Below are 15,830 nucleotides of genomic sequence, written 5' to 3'. Positions count from 1 at the left end.
GGATGGTGGACGATGTATGGGCCTTGAGCGATCAGGCGACGATGAAGCATAGGCATCTGGTGGGAACTAGAAGCGATCAGGTGTGCTTCGGGATATGATTAGGTATGATCGATGATTTGAGACGGAGCTGGGGTAAATGTCACGACGGATCGGTCGTGCCGGACGTGCCGGGGAGATTTGATGACCCCGATCTCTTCCTCTCCTTCCCCATCAGTTGCGTTAAGTTACCTCCTCGTTCATCAAATTCCATCGCACTATCACATCCGTCACCATCACATGTCAATCATCATATCTTCCCATCCACATACAAACAGATAGCACACATATACTTACGGATTCACTACAGACTAGAGCTACGACCACCAACTTGCTACTTGATTTGTCGCTGAGAGGGACATTTTACGACCGCCTCGAATCCTGAATCTCATCACGCCCTTTGACGACCTTGCCCCCCGACTCTCGCCTTTTCCGATCCTCAATCGACCTTATCAACCTCCTACCGTTCTTAGCACGATACCTACGACCACAAGAGTCTCCTTTATAAGCGTTCAGTTACCTCGTATTTACGGACATTCCGACAATCAACGCTTGACACCCGTGTTGAACGAACAAAGCTAGAAGAGACACACACAAGTTCCTGCGATTTGACGAAAGATGGCTCAACCTCCTCGAAGCATCAAGTGTAAGTACGGCTGTCTAGTAGTACAACCCATACGCCGTCTGATCAATAGGATCGTACATCTATCTTGTGAGAATCCAGGTGTGGTCGTAGGAGATGGAGCTGTTGGCAAGGTGAGCCAATCTCTGCAGCAATACGCTGCACTCAGGCAATCACGAACTTACTCATTCCGTATCTCTCTTCTTCGCTCTTCCTCTCGATCCACAACTCGGTGGCGCTGGCTGCGACCTTACGATCGATACCGTAGACCTGTCTCTTGATATCATATACCACCAACGCTTTCCCCGGAGAATACGTTCCTACCGTCTTCGACAACTACTCTGCCCAGGTCGGTGCCCGGTGTCAGCAACGCTCGGGTAGTCGGATCTTGAGGCTGATTGCGGTGTGTGCTCGCTGGCTCGCTTTTGTACGAGGATAGGTCATGGTCGACGGGACCACCGTCAACCTCGGACTCTGGGATACCGCCGGTCAAGAAGATTACGAGTCAGTACTTCGTACCTTTTCAGAAACGCCTCCGATGTTCCTCGACACCTGCACCTGTACTGATGTCGTTCATGTCCGCTGGTGTAGCCGACTGCGTCCCCTTTCTTACCCCCAGACCGACATCTTCCTGGTCTGCTTCTCGGTCGTCAGTCCAGCGAGCTTTGAAAACATCAAGACCAAGTGGTTGCCCGAGTGAGTCCGAATCCGTCTTGCAGCAACGCACCTCGACATGCAGAGGGTTTCGTCAAGCTGATACGACGATCCGCTTTTTTTGCAGGATCGCGCACCATTGTCCTCAGACGCCCAAGATCCTCGTCGGCACCAAGCTGGATATGAGGAAAGATCCGCAGACTTTGGACAAGATGAGGGAGAGGAAGCAACAGCCGATTGAGTACAGTCAAGTGAGGCCAGCGTTTGAAGTCCGCTAGCGTGACGGAAGCCGCAGGATCGCTAATGCTTTCGAGGTTCGATGGGCTCATCCAGGGTGTCAGCATGGCCAACCAGATCCAAGCGGCCAAGGTAGGTTGTCATAACGTATTCGGGAATGGATAGAAAAGCATCTGACCTAGTATTGTTGCTGTCCTTGTGAATAGTACCTCGAATGCTCTGCCTTGACGCAACTCGGACTGAAGACGGTCTTTGATGAGGCCATCCGGGTCGTCCGTGAGTATCCTCGATTCCGGAACAGCTATGAATAATGTTTGGGGTACTGACCAGGTAGTCGACTGCGATACCCAGTCACGCCCAACCGACGAACGACAAAGGCAAAGAAGTCGGGATGCGTCACCATGTGATCACTGCATCCTTGAACGAACTCAGCCTCATACACGATGCTATCTCTGTCTGTTCGACGAACAACTTCCCCTCTTCCTCAATCGCTGCGCCCGGTCAACTATGTGCGCCAATGCTTCCCCCTCCTCGCTCTGCCTACTGTGGTCCCGTTTCATCTTGACGATCCTCCGCCCGCGCTTTTGTAATGACGTCCTATGACTCGCTTAGAGTGGTCTGTCGACCCGCTTATATTTGATGCAGATGGTTTGATTCCCTTTTATGATATCCTACGGGTCTGACGGCAACGAGGCGACATTACAGTCCTGTCGCGGTGGTCTCACTTGACGTCTTGGTTCTGCGCCCCTCACTATCACGGAAGCAGATGTGAAACCATGCGGGTACGTCATCTGATATGCAAGTGATAGAGACTGTAGCTGCACCTCGACAAGCTTCCCCAGCTACGCTCATACGTAGGGTCAGTGTGATCGGGACGGCTCTTATTGGTCCGACACCGCACTTCAGAGAAGAATTCGGGTGCCAACGAAAAGGTTAGTGACTTTCACGTCATGTAGCAGCAAAGCACATCCTACCCAACCATTCAGGGGATTATAAGCATGCTTGGTGAACGATGTCGGGGTGTCCAGTGTAAGTGATGATGAGGCCATCGAGTCAAAGCTCTCTACCATGCCCTCCAGCGATGAAGCGGACTGCTATGCTGCTTGCGTTTCAGGACTCGTCTACAAAGTATTGTTTTGGCAATTATGGGCGGGCTCGGCTGCTGAATGCTAGCGATGTCAGAGTAGGATTCCTTGATCTCCCCTCGTGCTTGTCCAGGATCCGATCCATTCAACCGCTTGACCCTCAACGCACAATGCCCTTTCTACACTGACAAGAAGACTCGCTTGATCCTTGACATCGTTGATGGTACGATCCTCAGTCCTTCTTACCAGGACTGCTTCATAACAAGGACATAGTAAACCCATCGAAAGTCTTGTTAAACGAATCGATAATCCCAGCCAGATGAGGGGACCGGTAGTGATTAGTGTTTCGCCCCGACATACCATCCGGGATGCAAACCTTCCGTGGTTTTGTGTTGCCTCTCATGCTCGACGTACGATCTCGCCGCCGCAGGGTTGAGCATCATTCTATCACCGTAATACAGCGTCTCGAATTCTGCTTGGTATGTTCTGGTACATTTCTGACCGGAACACGCCGGGCCATGCAAAGCCGTCGTTTCAGCGCATTGTTTTGGCGCCAGGTCGCGCGCCACCAAAGCTTTCGTAGACTTACTTACATATCGACGAAAGGCTTGATTTTCCCCAGTCATCCCGCAACTCAAGTGATTCTTTACCCGCAGTGTGTAAATGCCGAGGTAACATTTCAAGGCGACATCTCTCTCTGATAGGACTGGCGTCTACCAGGAGTGATAGACCCCGGGCCTTTACATGAAATTACCCGCATTCGCGAGACAACAAGCCATTCAGTGGTTTCTGCCAGGATCTGCTTTGACATCCTTGTCTCATCTTGTGCGGAGGGAGACCCTTATATTGCTATGCTGAAGTCATAGACCTTAGCAGACGTCTCTGCATTGACGCAATCAGGCGATGTTCGGTGGCACAAGTCGATCGTCTCTTCGCACTCTTATGCCTTGCAAAATGGTCACATCCACTCATATAGCCCTCCGGATTGTGGCAACGCCGCTTTCAAGAAGCCTAATAGATCGCTCATCGCTGAAATTCCGGCGTAAACGAAAGACGGTGCGAAGTCTGGCTTTCAGAACATGATCAATCGATAATCGAGGATATGCGCGCAAAACCCGGAAATCGAAAGTGGGGTCTTTTTCGTAACCCATTTCCCATGCACACGGGTCATCATAGCCGGAGGGCTTGCAACATGCCGTATCCGACGAACTCAGAACGGTTCGCAAAGATCCCATTCATCATGAGTGGAAAGCAAGCGACATGTATGGAGGAAGGGATTACTAACTGGATGTATAGTATGATATTGTGTCAATTGAATTCTTACATTGAAGTGGCACTAGTATAGTGGTTAGTACTTCTCGTTGTGGCGTTCCGGCGTTCCGAGAGGACCCAGATTCGATTTCTGGGTGCCACATTCTTTTTTCCCTTTTTACGCAATTGATTTCGGCCCACTCCGTTACCGAGGCTTTCCCCAAACACTTTCCCCACAACCTCATCAACTCGGATAAGCACAGCTCGCTTCGACAACATGTTCAACTCGTTTATTGGCAGCACGGATCATCGACCATGGACTGCTCCTTCTAGCTTCTAGAGACCCCTTCCTCGCTCTCGCTGCTTTCACGCATACGTGTCCATCCTCCGACTGCTAGGTGCCCTTCTCTCATGCAACACATCGACATCGCTACTCTTTGTGATCACGGATCACCATGAACGCCCTTAAATCCCTCGACGCCTATCTCTCTCGGACATCAAACTCTCGACCACCATCGAATGTCAACACTCCGACCAGGACGAGCATCCGGCTCCGGGAACCTGTCGATATTCCGGAGAGCATCCTCAATGTCACCGAGCCGGTACCCGTTGCGCCGACAGGCGATTCCGATTCGTCACTGGCGAACCAGGCTAGGGGCCGTATGAGGCGGAGGGTTACACCATCACCTCCAAGCTCTTCCAACGGATCCCAGAAACGCAAGAGACGTCGGAAGACGGGTGCGACCTCTACGGACGGAGAGAAACGGAGAAAGAAGCGAAGAAGAGTGCCCAGCTCGGAGGGCTGGTTAGGGGGTGCCTATGTAGCTGTCCTTGCGCTCTGGGTGTCTCTCTGGAGCACCGTCTTTGGCGACACGGAAAGATTCCTCAAGGATGTGAGGAACATGCAACCAGACTCTGCGCTGGCTCTCAAGCCAGAAGGTGAAGGCGAGAAGGCAGCAGCATCCGAGAAGGAGGTCAGGGAAGGCTCGGGATCGGAAAGTGAGATGAGCGACAAGAACGCGGACGAAGGCCCGGACCCCTCGTCTGGATGGGTGGACCCAGTGACCAGAGCGCCGGCAAACGAGGAAGAGCTGTTGGAACAAGCTGAATCTGCCGACGTACCGCCGCCTGTACAGGCCAAAGAAAGAGCTGCCAGCGTCTCGAGGGAGAGAACACTACCCGACGCAGTATCGTTCCAGCTGCGGTCTTCATCTCGAGGAGATGCGCTTGCCTTGCAAAAGTATGAAGGCGTCACGAAAGGGGCCACCATCAGTATCTTGACGAATCCGACGCCTGCCGACGACGGGCCCATTGATGCATCTACGTCCTCATCACGTCGGACCAAGCTTTTGCCGAATCCTCTCGCTCCGACGCTCCTTACCACTCGACGAAAGGGCGAGGTGGACACCTCTCAGACGAAAGTCATCGCGGCACCCCCGTTCGCCAACCGGCCCGTCTCAATCCCGAGAGTTCCCCTGATGACGCCTTTCCACCTCCAAAAGACGCTCATCTTGGATCTGGACGAAACTCTGATCCACTCGACGTCCAGAGCCATGACCATACAGTCGAGCGGCGTGGGAGGAGGAAGTGGTCTGGTCGGGATCAACCTTTCCGGGTTATTTGGTAGTCAGCGAAGAGGTGGCGGCGGAGCACGAGGCGAAGGTCATACCGTTGAAGTGGTCCTGGGCGGGAGGAGCACGCTGTATCACGTATACAAGAGGCCGTTTGTTGATCATTTCTTGAAAAAGGTTAGTCCATCTCTAATCAGAATGGCCGGTACCTCGAGCTGACCGTTGCGTGTTTGACAGGTCTCCTCTTGGTACACCCTAGTCATCTTCACTGCATCGATGCAGGAGTATGCGGACCCTGTCATAGACTGGCTCGATGGTGGTAGGGGATTGTTTGGCAAGAAGCTTTATCGCGATGTAAGGCCTGACTTCGAAGTTTTCGCGTCCCACGGGTGCTGACGGGTAGCTGGCTGCTTCAGTCTTGCTCTCTCCAGCCGAACGGGTCTTATATCAAGGATCTTACCCTCGTCGAACCGGATCTGAGTCGAGTATGCTTCATGGACAACTCGCCCGTCAGCTATAATTGGAACAAAGGTACGTCCCCGCTTACCTTGCTGACCGAGTCGAACGCTAATACCGAATATGCCTATAGCAAACGCCCTTCCGATCGAAGGCTGGACATCCGATCCGAACGACAAGGCGCTTTTAGATGCGCTGCCTGTCCTGGACAGCCTACGCTTCACGAGCGATGTCCGTAAAGTCCTTGGTATACGAGGATTCTGAGCGAAATCCCTGGAGGATGAAACGAGGACGCAAGAGGACCCTGCATAGTTCAACCAAAGTTGTAATAGGTCCAGCTAGGACATACGAATTTCAAAGCATGGCGATGGATATCTCATTGTGCATCGAGGACATCCACGTCACCAACTTTCTTCCCCGCCTCGCTTGCCGCTTTCGAACATATCCTCGACGTAGCGCTGTGCGTCTTCCAAGCAAGTGATGCCCAGTTCTTGCATATCTTGTATCGTTTCGGCGATCGCTTTCCTAACCGCCTTGGGCATGGCATTTGACGACCTGATCAAAATGCCATCAGCCATTGCGAGTGATAATATCGATGAGACTGGTCGAGGCTCACCCTGAAATATACACGTTGCCCTTACGTCTGACGATCCAATCCTTGATCAGGGCCGCATCCTCTTTGATCAAAGTTTGAACGTAGATCTTCTCCTCCTGGAGAAGCAAGTGACGTTTTGTTCATTTCAAAGCGCGATTGAAATCGCCGTTTGAAACAATTTTTGCACTGACCTGATCTCGAGAGCAGGCAACCCGCACGTGTACGCCATGCTTTCTCCACGTCTCCATCTCCTGAGCAAAATACATGTCCTGGTCCTTACTTCGGCATCCGAAATACAGAGCGGTCTCTGAAGAAGGAGGAGCGATGAACTTGAGTGTCGACAGACTTGACTCGTGCTTACTCCTTCTTAATCTCCACTCACCTTTTGCCTCGCCATTTGCGATGCGCTCCTCTACAAAAGCTCGCATCGGTGCGACACCGGTACCAGGGCCGACCAGGATTGCCGGCGTATTTCGTGCTTCTGGCAAGAAAAGAGTCGGCGGTTCTATCCGTAGGGGCACCCGTGAGTCCAGCTTCAGGTCTCGCAACCAAGAAGACAGCAGTCCTCGTCTTCTGACTTTCAGATTCGTTTTGTAATCCACTAATGCTACGAGCAGCTGGATTTCTCCAGGATGTGCCTGTTGACGCAAGCGAGTCAGCAGGGGGTTTAACCTCATTACCAGGAGAATTCGGACCTTTGAGCTAGAAGCTATCGAAAACTGCCTACGCCGCAGAGGTGCTAGGACTTCCAATACATGACTAAGAGGTATTTTGGTGTTTCGAAACTCTGCCATTGTTTCTAGGACGCTTCTCCTTGATCGAGTCGCATACTCATGGATTTCATCCTGTAACGAGGGCTTCAGATAGTGCATCTGGATTCCTATACTGATGGCACTTACTGGATCAGCAATGAATTCGTCTAAGCGATCTACCTCCAGTTCTTCTGTGCTGAATCTTCGAAGCCATTCAAAGAAGGATTTTCTGGGAGGGGCTCGCAGATCTAGGTGACGCTGCAATACCCTTCTGAGAGTTGTGACTGTCTGTCGGGGGAGATGGCGTGGCAGCGGTTGGTCTGCGATATTTGCGACACGATGTGAGAACGGCAAGCAGTCGATACGAGAAGACAAGCGGAACGTACCGTGATTCAGGTTATCGATGATCATGGGCCGATCTGCTTCACCCTCGAGCTTGTTTAATTTGAGAAAAGTGTCCACCTCTTCTGCTGATGTTTTCGGCCTCAGTGAGCAAATCGACCCGGGTGCATAACTGACCAGCGCAGGTGAGCATAGAACACACCAGTCCTCTTGTCATTACAGAACTGACTCTGTTTTCGATTCCAATGTCAAGTCTATCTCCCTCACATCTTGCCACCAATTTCCCCCTGTTGCCCTGAAGTTCCGCTTCAGAGTGGCCCATTCCCAACCGGGTTCCAAAGCATCCACTTCGCCTTCTAGCTGCGCTGTCGCAGTTGAGCTTTCAGCTTCCTGGTCGATGAACCGGATAGCATATAATGGTGGCGGAAGGTCTGTTCTTGAGTATTCAACGAAAGCCGGGGATGGAGGTGGTAAGAAGGGCAAGATGATGTCCATTGTCCGAGCCAACCAGGGTAGGAAGGTCTCTTCGAGACTAAGAAGCACATGGGTTAGCGATCATACTCCACAACTGCGCGTTTTCAAGCCGCTCACCCATCCGGCGCTCTCTCGTCTCCCCATGCCAGGCAGTCATGTTGCTTCTCCTCGTCTTCTGCAGTACCGTTGACATCCATTTGACGCATCTCTTCGACAATGGCGTCAGATGACGGTTTATCCTCCTCATCTTCGTCATCACTGCCTAGCAATCGTGCTCCGAGGCTCAGCATCCGTCTAGCAAGGATCTTGCCGGCGTAGCAGAATTTCTCATATGAAGAGTCTCCCAGGCCATAGAGAGCAAAATTGACATCTGTTAGAGATGACAGACAACGGGTTAGCCGGGGTAAAACGGGAATTTCGAAGATCCGTGTTGCACCAACCTTCCAGGATATGATCGGGAAGGCCGCTTCGAAGCAGTGCAGTCCATAACGGAATCATAGCCGGAGGTGGATGACCTCGTCCATGCGTCGAAGTGATAAGGATCAATAGAGGGACATGAGGAAGTTCGGACTATAGCAACACCGATCGTCAGCTCCTATCGATTCCAACGGACGCTCAACCGGGTTTACATACGATGTCAAAGTCCTCCATGCTTTGTACCGTACACCGACCTCTTCGCCTTCTGATCTCCCTGCCGACCCGTTCTGCGGTGTCCTGAGCATTTCCGGTCTCTGAGGCGAAGAGGACGAGCACTTTCTCTGGGTTCAGTCCGTCCTCATCGCTATGTTCGGCAAGGTCTGTGTGCATCTTCGGTGGTGTCTCGTCGCCCGTGGACCTGACCTGTTTCCCGACGAGTAACGAGCAGGCCAGCGTTCGTATATATCCAGTTCCGATTGTCACCAAGTTATCGATGTTCGATAATGGTAAGGCCTCTTGTGAGAAGGGTGATGAAGGGAACCCTGTGACATTTTGGCCAACTCAGGTGAGAGACGCCTCGGGCGATCTGACGATCGACCTCCACTTTTTCGGATCAGCAAGCTGCAAGCTGTATCTGATAAAGCGAGTCTGCTCAACCTCGCAACATCTCTTCCTGTTACCACACATCCATCCACTTTGTCCCTCGCTTGATACTGCTCAGAGATTGATACAGGCCGTCTGAGGTAGAAGGGAATCTTCGACAATGGCAGATCTCTTGGCCGAGGCTACACAGGAACCTACCGCGCAAGATGGCCGCAGACGGAATCGGGTCGTAGAATCCTCTGATGAGGATGATGATCAACCTCAGTCTAAGCGGAGTAAAAGACGAAGAGCAGCTAGGGACGCCGAGAACGAGGAAGAACATGAAGAACAGGAAGAAGGGGAACATGAGGACGGCGGACAAGAAGCGTTGGACGATCTGAATGGTTGGACCATAGCCACCTTCGCTGACAAGCCGGTCGGCAATTCCTCGTATACACACAAAGCTGTAAGCTACAATATTCCGAGGCTTTTCAAGGCAATACCAAAGACAATTCTGAGCACGATCTGGATAGCTCGATGCCCAGAGGAGCCAGATCAAGATGACTATAGACACCTTGGAATTACACGTCAAGACCCTCATCGAAGTTGGGATCGCTATCGAGGACGCACGGGTCACAAAGAAGGGCGGATCGAACGGAGCAGAAGAGCAGCAAAGTCAGATGGTCAGTCTCGAATACGCGACAACAACAGATATAGCATCTTAAATGGTACTGCTACCCTGATATCAGATGTTTGAGGGAATCGACGACCAGGTCAAGAAAAGCCTAGATCATATCAACCTTCTTAAGATCGAAGACGTTGTGTTGAAAGCGATCACAGAGAAGGTGAAAGATGATGGGCAGATCGTGAGTTAGTCTCGCGACTGTATTATTGTGCTCGTGTAGCGGTAGGCTGATGCCAAGCGGATCCTCCAGGACGATATCAAGGAATACTATAAACAGCAATGCGAGCAACGCCGGGAGAAGTATATGGCTCAGTCTGAATGGAGCAAGTGTGAGTCATAAACTTATCGAACCGCGATTTATGCAGAGCACATACCGATCCCATCGTTGTGTATATTCCGCTGCTTCGATAGTCAAGAGCGATGAGCTGTATTGCGAGTTCCGCAGCTCGACGTGGGACGTCAACAACCACGATCGACCTCAGCCGTTGATGTCAGACATCCTCGATAAGGGTAAGCATCTGGTTTATCATATCCCCGTGGATCCTTGAGGTTGATGTTCGCTCTCTGGTCTGCAGGAGACGACGAAGACGACTCGGACATCGAGACGGGACAGGCGACCCAGAGTTACAAATGTCCTCTCACGATGGTCGATTTCAAAGACGCTCATACCAGGTCAGCTTGCTTTGGGTCGAATCAGCCAACTTCCGTCGCTGACACATCTTCTCCTTGGTTCTACCTCAACAGTCGATCATGCAAACATACCTATGAAGGTTACGCGATCAAGGAGCACATCTTGTCAGCCCCTGGAAACGCTAGGGATGTCGACAAGGCTACCGTATGCCCAATCTCGGGTTGCAACCAGATGCTCAAGCTGGCAGATATCTTCGTAAGCTCCGCTTCGAAAGCGTCAGAGCAGCTCGACGACTACTGATATCGCTCGCGTTTCGTACTGGAAATCCCGTTTCGCGCATGCAGCCCAACCATGCATTCCAAAAGAAGGTCGACAGACACCTTGCGCGACAGGAGGAGAGAGGCCAGGAGATAGCTGGGGATCGGACGGTCCACGAGATCATCTAGACCTCAAGGTCTGCTGACACTTACTTCAAACACTTACTTCAATTTGACGACCCTTTTGACGACTCTTTTCTGAGATTGCAAGTTTATCTCCACATCATGATGACCCATCACCAGTCGATGTATACCAAATAACGAAATTCTATCTATACCGACTCTGCGAGCACTAGAGTGTTGGACCACATGTACTTGGAAGCTCCGACGTACAACCACCTGAACCAGACCAACTGGCTCTTATGCCTCATCATCGCTTCTAGCGCCAGCTTGTAGCCTTCGACGGTGGAAGTGATCGTCAAAGTCGAGCCCTTCCCCATACCGACATTCCAGTTACCAGCCAAGAATGGGACTTGTGACAAAAGATGTATTGTCTTTAACCCTAGAGGATAGAGTGGGCCGGTGAACTTGATGTGCTTGGGGACGGTCTCCAGGAGAACAAGTCGGATCGGGTGGGACGATTGCGATAGGGCTCGGACGCCAGCGGCGAGGGGGATATGGTTCGGGTGTTGCGTGATCCCATTGGCATCAAAGGTTATGATCTGCAAAAGTATCAGCGTAGACGGTTCAGATGTCGGGAGCTTGTTGTTTGCGGTAATTATGTGGACTTGCGGTGTTAATATTAGAGATGTTGAGGTATTGACGTAGAGCTTCTGCGATATGTACTGGCTCCCAATATCGGTCCATGCCGTCTTGCAGCTGCCTACTCGTCACACAAATGACTGTCAGCACCAACGTATCGACTTCTTTGAGAAGAATCAGAACGGCATATATCCCGCTTACTCGGTCTCGAGAGACTGCACGAGTTGGGGTTCTACCCCTAGCACCGAATAGCTTTCGAATAGCTCTGTTCGACGTATATCGCCTAGTCCGCTGGAGTTCCCTAAAGGGCAAGTGAGGGTTCGAATCAGGGAGAGATGAAGAGATGATGGGCAAGAGTCACTCACCTGTAGACAAACTCAACGCTCTGACCGGGATACCTTGTGCGGCCAGCGCGAGGATGACAGGAGCGAAGAACATGCACTCGTCGTCCGGATGAGCCGTCAGGATCAAGACATTGGGCGAGCTGACTCCTAGCCATTGTGTGAGATCAGATGGCGGCAGTGAGACTTTTGAAATGACCGAGACGATGCACAGCAGTAGTGCGAGTCGGATCAAAATCTGCCATGGTGAAGATCGTGTGGGCGAGGCTTTTTGTTGTGAGAGGCGATGTTGTTGGCTCGGGACCTGTGATACCTTTGAGGCAGGCATGTTGACGAGCCGTACAGACAAAGCCTTTACCGTGAGTAACGCATCTATTCAGTCTGAAATATCCAGTCCTAGCCGCGAAGGGTACTGACGTCTTTCTCGATTTTGAGGTGCAGAAGAAACGGTATGCATGTATGAAAGTTAGACGTTCAGCAGGATTTAGGAGATCAGGAGCAAGTTGCTTCTTCGGAGAGAGCCGAACCCGGTGCGGAAGCTAATATGATCATACCGTTACGACATCACTTCTGGTTCTCTCAGAGTCTCAGCCCTGCTAGAAGCTAGATGACGCGACTGAACGCGCTCTGCATCTTCTGCATCTCCCTCACGAGCACGACGCGCAGCGAGTTGGACCTTGGACATTCTCTCTCTGATCTCTGATCTTTGCAAAGTTGCCATCCTCTCGATCGCTGATGAAACCATCTCAACGTCCACACATCTGACCATACACTTCAAATCAAATCTACACGACGCAATCATGGCAGAAGAAATCTCTCAGGGCGCCGTTCACAACCTCTACTACAGCGACCCCGCTCCGGAGAGCGGCGTGTTCCAGCCGACCTTGCAGGCGTTGAGCGTCAAGAGGATCCAGACACCCGCTGGTAACACGACCGAGCGATACAGGTGCGTTCGAACTCTTTATGGATGCTGTTTTGGAAACGGAGTCGATGAAGGAGCTCTACTCAAAGCTAACGCCCGGGCTTCCGAACAATCAGGGTCATCTTGTCGGACGGGCAACATTACCTACAATCGATGCTCGCCACCCAGCTCAACCCCCTGATCGAGTCGAAACAGATCGACAAGAACAGTCTTCTCAAACTGACTGGGTACTCGATGAACTATGTGCAAGGTCGAAGGTGAGCCTAGAAACTCGCTGCTTTGTCCATAAGCATTGCTCTGGGGCTGACTGACGAGGATCTTCTTGCTACACACCAGACTGTTGATCCTCCTCGCGGCTGATATCGTTCAAGCTCAGGTAGATCAAAAGTTCGGTAACCCTTCCGCTATCGACAATCTTGGTGCACCGGGCGCCAACAACAACTCGCCGGCTGGAGGGTCCGCCCCGAAAGCGGAGAACAGCAACAATACGAAACCTGCTGTACAGGAGACCAAGCCTGCACAGACGGGTCCTGCTCGAGGTGGAGCGGCGGGTGCGAGGGGAGGTCGAGGAGGAGCTGCCGGACGAGGTGGAGCAGGTGGAGCGGGTGCGTCGAGAGGTGGTGGGGGTGGAGCGCCGATGGGGCCGTTGTACCCTATCGAAGGGTTGAGTCCTTACCAGAACAAGTGAGTTGCAGAGACGGGACAGAGACGGGAAATGAAAGTGTACGATTCGGGACGGAGACCAAGGTGTTGATAGTGCGCTTCTGGCGTCATAACTTAGGTGGACGATCAAGGCTCGGGTGACTCAGAAGTCGGATATCAAGCATTGGTCGAATCAACGTGGAGAGGGTAAACTGTTCAGCGTTACCTTGATGGACGAGACGGTGCGTCTATTTCCCCATACATACTACTGTATCCCACAAAGCATGGGCTGATTTGATCTCGATCCTGTTGTCTGTCTAGGCCGAGATCAAAGCTACCGGGTTCAACGAGGCCGTCGACAACTTCTACGAAAAGCTGCAAGAAGGAAAAGTCTACTATGTCTCGAGGGCCAGGGTGAATATCGCCAAGAAGCAGTTTAGCAACATCAACAACGAGTACGAGATCATGTTTGAGAACAACACCGAGATCGAGCCGGTAAGTCCGGGCTGGGCGGGATGGCATGTGGACGACATGCTGATTTCGATGTGGCTGGGTGTAGTGTGATGATGACAACGTGCCGCAAGTACAATACAAGTTTGTGCCCATCTCGGAGATTGCCAATGTCGAGAAAGACCAGACCGTCGGTGAGAAATAACAGCGAATATACTGATATCGAAAGAATGCAGGCTGATCAACGGGCTTGTGAAGATATCCTCGCCGTGGTCAAAGAGGTCGGGGAACTCGGTTCAATCACCTCGAAAGCGACTCAGAAGCCGGTCAGTCAGGCCCGCCGTAGTTGAATCAAGCTATTAGTCATTCTGAAATTGGACTGTTTGGATTCCGGGAAATAGTTTGCGAAGCGAGATTTGACGCTGGTTGACCAGTCGCAACATAGCATCCGACTGACTCTGTGGGGAAAACAAGCCGAGAACTTCAAGGGGGATGAGCAACCGGTCATCGCTGCCAAGGGGGTCAAGGTTGGCGATTTCGGAGGTTAGCCAGTCAAGGGTTAGGGCCGGCATCGTGTCCTTTCGGCAGCTGATAAAGGCTATTGTGGAATGTAGGTCGATCCTTGTCCATGTTCAGTTCGAGCACCATGTCTTTGCACCCTGACATTGACCAGGCTCACGCATTGAAGGGATGGTAAGCTACTTCACCTTCCGTATAAGCTAGTTGTGCTGTGTGTTGATGCGCAGTTTTGTTCCAGGTTCGACGCCGAAGGCATGAGTGTGCAGTACCAGACTTACTCAAACTCTGGCATGGGAGGTGGAGCTGGAGGGGCTCAAGCGATCCGACCGGACGAGATCAAGACGATCGGGCAGGTCAAGGACGACAACATCGGCACATCGGACAAGACCGAGTACTTTTCGACGAGGGCCACCATCAACTTTGTCAAGCACGAGACGTTTAGTTACCCGGCTTGTCCGACTGAAGGGTGCAACAAGAAGGTCGTGGAAGAGGGCGATGGGTGGAGGTGCGAGAAGTGTGATCGAACTTACCCGGCGCCTCTGCATCGGTGAGTGACGGTTCTGGGGAACGAAGGAGATGCAATGTGCTCAACAACGGGGAAACACTTGGTGAAATAGTTACATCCTGAGCTTGAGTATCATGGACCACTCGGGACATATCTGGGTCACGGCTTTCAACGACGTTGGCGAGCAGCTACTGGGGAAGACCGCCAACGAGCTAATCGAGCTGAAGGTGAGTTGTGTTCGGGATAGGTTCGAGGAGATCGTTCGAGTCTAAATGACCTTTTTCGCTGTTCACGACAGGACATGGACGAAGCTGCCTTCTCTGCTGCGTTCACCAAGGCTCAAGCGAGGTCGCTTACCTTCAGCTGTTCAGCTCGACAAGATACCTTCAACGTGAGCGTTCAGGTGCAAAGCATCTTCATCGTCGAAGAGGGATACTGACAAGCGACTTGTAATTATCGCAGGACCAAACCCGTGTTCGATATAGCATCCGACGAGCCATCCCGATCGATTACAAGACGGAGGCGATGAATCTCGCCAAGTTGATCGAGGCCATGTGAGCGGGCCATCCGAGACAGGGGATTGGGATGTTTTGCGGATCTGCAAGAGATAACACTATAGTCGGTTCTCCATCTTGTATACATGTAGGTAAATATGTATTGGCTATGTCTTTGACTTCAAGGCGTCGCAGGGCTGGGAATGGTCTTGCGACTGTTCTCGAAGGTATGAATCAGATGTGCAGGGACGAGGCTGAAATCTAGTTGAGAAGGCTCTTGCTAATGCAAGCGGATCCTTCCTTGGCCGGTGATTCCCCATCTGGCACAGCCAACCTACCTTCTACGCATGCTACGCACCGAGTGCGAGTACGGAGAAGCTGGACCAAGGGAAGCGACAATTTTCGGGTATCACTCGTGATTAAGATTTCCGCGTGCGCGCGCCAAGCGGGGGCAACCAAAGATCAGATCAGGTGGGACGAGATCTCGGGGATCGAATTTGCCACTACTTGACAGCTGGGACAGCTGGTCAAGACTTTGCAAGTCTGTT

At 51.9% G+C, this 15,830-nt stretch overlaps 6 protein-coding genes and 1 non-coding gene across 7 annotated transcripts; 5 read left to right on the top strand and 2 right to left on the bottom strand.

Moving 5' to 3' along the window:
• The first annotated feature begins 279 nt into the window (after window positions 1-279).
• On the top strand, window positions 280-2,213 carry HD553DRAFT_307448 (P-loop containing nucleoside triphosphate hydrolase protein). Its single transcript, XM_046179426.1, has 9 exons — window positions 280-682; window positions 761-792; window positions 927-1,007; window positions 1,098-1,162; window positions 1,250-1,354; window positions 1,440-1,563; window positions 1,646-1,681; window positions 1,756-1,825; window positions 1,901-2,213. The coding sequence occupies exons 1-9, from the start codon at window positions 655-657 to the stop codon at window positions 1,954-1,956; spliced, it is 597 nt and encodes a 198-aa protein (XP_046038547.1). The 5' UTR covers window positions 280-654; the 3' UTR covers window positions 1,957-2,213.
• Window positions 2,214-3,964: 1,751 nt separating this feature from the next.
• On the top strand, window positions 3,965-4,048 carry HD553DRAFT_t26. Its single transcript has one exon. It is a non-coding gene; the product is annotated as a tRNA-His (tRNA).
• Window positions 4,049-4,130: 82 nt separating this feature from the next.
• Window positions 4,131-6,304, top strand: HD553DRAFT_307445 (NLI interacting factor-like phosphatase-domain-containing protein). Its single transcript, XM_046179425.1, has 4 exons — window positions 4,131-5,633; window positions 5,694-5,810; window positions 5,873-5,987; window positions 6,046-6,304. The coding sequence occupies exons 1-4, from the start codon at window positions 4,341-4,343 to the stop codon at window positions 6,174-6,176; spliced, it is 1,656 nt and encodes a 551-aa protein (XP_046038546.1). The 5' UTR covers window positions 4,131-4,340; the 3' UTR covers window positions 6,177-6,304.
• On the bottom strand, window positions 6,305-9,099 carry HD553DRAFT_307443 (uncharacterized protein). Its single transcript, XM_046179424.1, has 11 exons — window positions 8,709-9,099; window positions 8,516-8,645; window positions 8,193-8,445; window positions 7,831-8,133; window positions 7,646-7,773; window positions 7,407-7,579; window positions 7,203-7,352; window positions 6,890-7,145; window positions 6,699-6,814; window positions 6,529-6,623; window positions 6,305-6,467 (listed from the first exon to the last, which is right to left on the bottom strand). Exons 1-11 carry the CDS (start codon window positions 8,880-8,882, stop codon window positions 6,314-6,316), a joined length of 1,932 nt encoding a protein of 643 aa, XP_046038545.1. The 5' UTR covers window positions 8,883-9,099; the 3' UTR covers window positions 6,305-6,313.
• Window positions 9,100-9,185: 86 nt separating this feature from the next.
• HD553DRAFT_307441 (uncharacterized protein) lies at window positions 9,186-10,974 on the top strand. Its single transcript, XM_046179423.1, has 8 exons — window positions 9,186-9,540; window positions 9,608-9,757; window positions 9,824-9,940; window positions 10,010-10,088; window positions 10,171-10,269; window positions 10,335-10,431; window positions 10,504-10,645; window positions 10,735-10,974. The coding sequence occupies exons 1-8, from the start codon at window positions 9,256-9,258 to the stop codon at window positions 10,834-10,836; spliced, it is 1,071 nt and encodes a 356-aa protein (XP_046038544.1). The 5' UTR covers window positions 9,186-9,255; the 3' UTR covers window positions 10,837-10,974.
• On the bottom strand, window positions 10,975-12,174 carry HD553DRAFT_307437 (putative deacetylase LmbE-like domain-containing protein). Its single transcript, XM_046179422.1, has 4 exons — window positions 11,775-12,174; window positions 11,611-11,710; window positions 11,440-11,530; window positions 10,975-11,369 (listed from the first exon to the last, which is right to left on the bottom strand). The coding sequence occupies exons 1-4, from the start codon at window positions 12,076-12,078 to the stop codon at window positions 10,980-10,982; spliced, it is 885 nt and encodes a 294-aa protein (XP_046038543.1). The 5' UTR covers window positions 12,079-12,174; the 3' UTR covers window positions 10,975-10,979.
• A 240-nt stretch (window positions 12,175-12,414) lies between these two features.
• On the top strand, window positions 12,415-15,531 carry HD553DRAFT_307436 (uncharacterized protein). Its single transcript, XM_046179421.1, has 13 exons — window positions 12,415-12,696; window positions 12,789-12,929; window positions 13,009-13,356; window positions 13,454-13,556; window positions 13,636-13,809; window positions 13,874-13,958; window positions 14,023-14,090; window positions 14,166-14,307; window positions 14,379-14,457; window positions 14,522-14,830; window positions 14,901-15,015; window positions 15,087-15,179; window positions 15,251-15,531. Exons 1-13 carry the CDS (start codon window positions 12,551-12,553, stop codon window positions 15,344-15,346), a joined length of 1,899 nt encoding a protein of 632 aa, XP_046038542.1. The 5' UTR covers window positions 12,415-12,550; the 3' UTR covers window positions 15,347-15,531.
• Window positions 15,532-15,830: the final 299 nt, after the last annotated feature.

Source organism: Filobasidium floriforme (genome assembly GCF_021052385.1).
Source record: "Filobasidium floriforme strain CBS 6241 chromosome Unknown HD553scaffold_5, whole genome shotgun sequence".
NCBI lineage: Eukaryota > Fungi > Basidiomycota > Tremellomycetes > Filobasidiales > Filobasidiaceae > Filobasidium > Filobasidium floriforme.
This window is presented reverse-complemented; position numbering and strand designations above follow the sequence as displayed.

Bases quoted from the DNA above. Each gene is read 5' to 3' on its own strand.
- HD553DRAFT_307448 (XM_046179426.1), top strand. From the start codon at position 655: ATGGCTCAACCTCCTCGAAGCATCAAGT. The intron at 1,355-1,439 runs GTGAGTCCGAAT...CTTTTTTTGCAG, and splicing joins AAGACCAAGTGGTTGCCCGA to GATCGCGCACCATTGTCCTC. The intron at 1,564-1,645 runs GTGAGGCCAGCG...GGGCTCATCCAG, and splicing joins AGCCGATTGAGTACAGTCAA to GGTGTCAGCATGGCCAACCA.
- HD553DRAFT_307445 (XM_046179425.1), top strand. From the start codon at position 4,341: ATGAACGCCCTTAAATCCCTCGACGCCTATCTCTCTCGGACATCAAAC. The intron at 5,634-5,693 runs GTTAGTCCATCT...CGTGTTTGACAG, and splicing joins TTGATCATTTCTTGAAAAAG to GTCTCCTCTTGGTACACCCT. The intron at 5,988-6,045 runs GTACGTCCCCGC...ATATGCCTATAG, and splicing joins CAGCTATAATTGGAACAAAG to CAAACGCCCTTCCGATCGAA.
- HD553DRAFT_307443 (XM_046179424.1), bottom strand. From the start codon at position 8,882: ATGCACACAGACCTTGCCGAACATAGCGATGAGGACGGACTGAACCCA. The intron at 8,134-8,192 runs GTGAGCGGCTTG...TGTGCTTCTTAG, and splicing joins GACGAGAGAGCGCCGGATGG to TCTCGAAGAGACCTTCCTAC. The intron at 7,774-7,830 runs GTCAGTTCTGTA...TGCGCTGGTCAG, and splicing joins ACATTGGAATCGAAAACAGA to TTATGCACCCGGGTCGATTT.
- HD553DRAFT_307441 (XM_046179423.1), top strand. From the start codon at position 9,256: ATGGCAGATCTCTTGGCCGAGGCTACACAGGAACCTACCGCGCAAGAT. The intron at 10,089-10,170 runs GTGAGTCATAAA...CTGCTTCGATAG, and splicing joins TCAGTCTGAATGGAGCAAGT to TCAAGAGCGATGAGCTGTAT. The intron at 10,432-10,503 runs GTCAGCTTGCTT...CTACCTCAACAG, and splicing joins TTCAAAGACGCTCATACCAG to TCGATCATGCAAACATACCT.
- HD553DRAFT_307437 (XM_046179422.1), bottom strand. From the start codon at position 12,078: ATGCCTGCCTCAAAGGTATCACAGGTCCCGAGCCAACAACATCGCCTC. The intron at 11,531-11,610 runs GTAAGCGGGATA...TGTGACGAGTAG, and splicing joins GTGCAGTCTCTCGAGACCGA to GCAGCTGCAAGACGGCATGG. The intron at 11,370-11,439 runs GCAAGTCCACAT...ATACTTTTGCAG, and splicing joins ACATCTCTAATATTAACACC to ATCATAACCTTTGATGCCAA.
- HD553DRAFT_307436 (XM_046179421.1), top strand. From the start codon at position 12,551: ATGGCAGAAGAAATCTCTCAGGGCGCCGTTCACAACCTCTACTACAGC. The intron at 13,959-14,022 runs GTGAGAAATAAC...GGGCTTGTGAAG, and splicing joins CGAGAAAGACCAGACCGTCG to ATATCCTCGCCGTGGTCAAA. The intron at 15,180-15,250 runs GTGAGCGTTCAG...TAATTATCGCAG, and splicing joins CTCGACAAGATACCTTCAAC to GACCAAACCCGTGTTCGATA.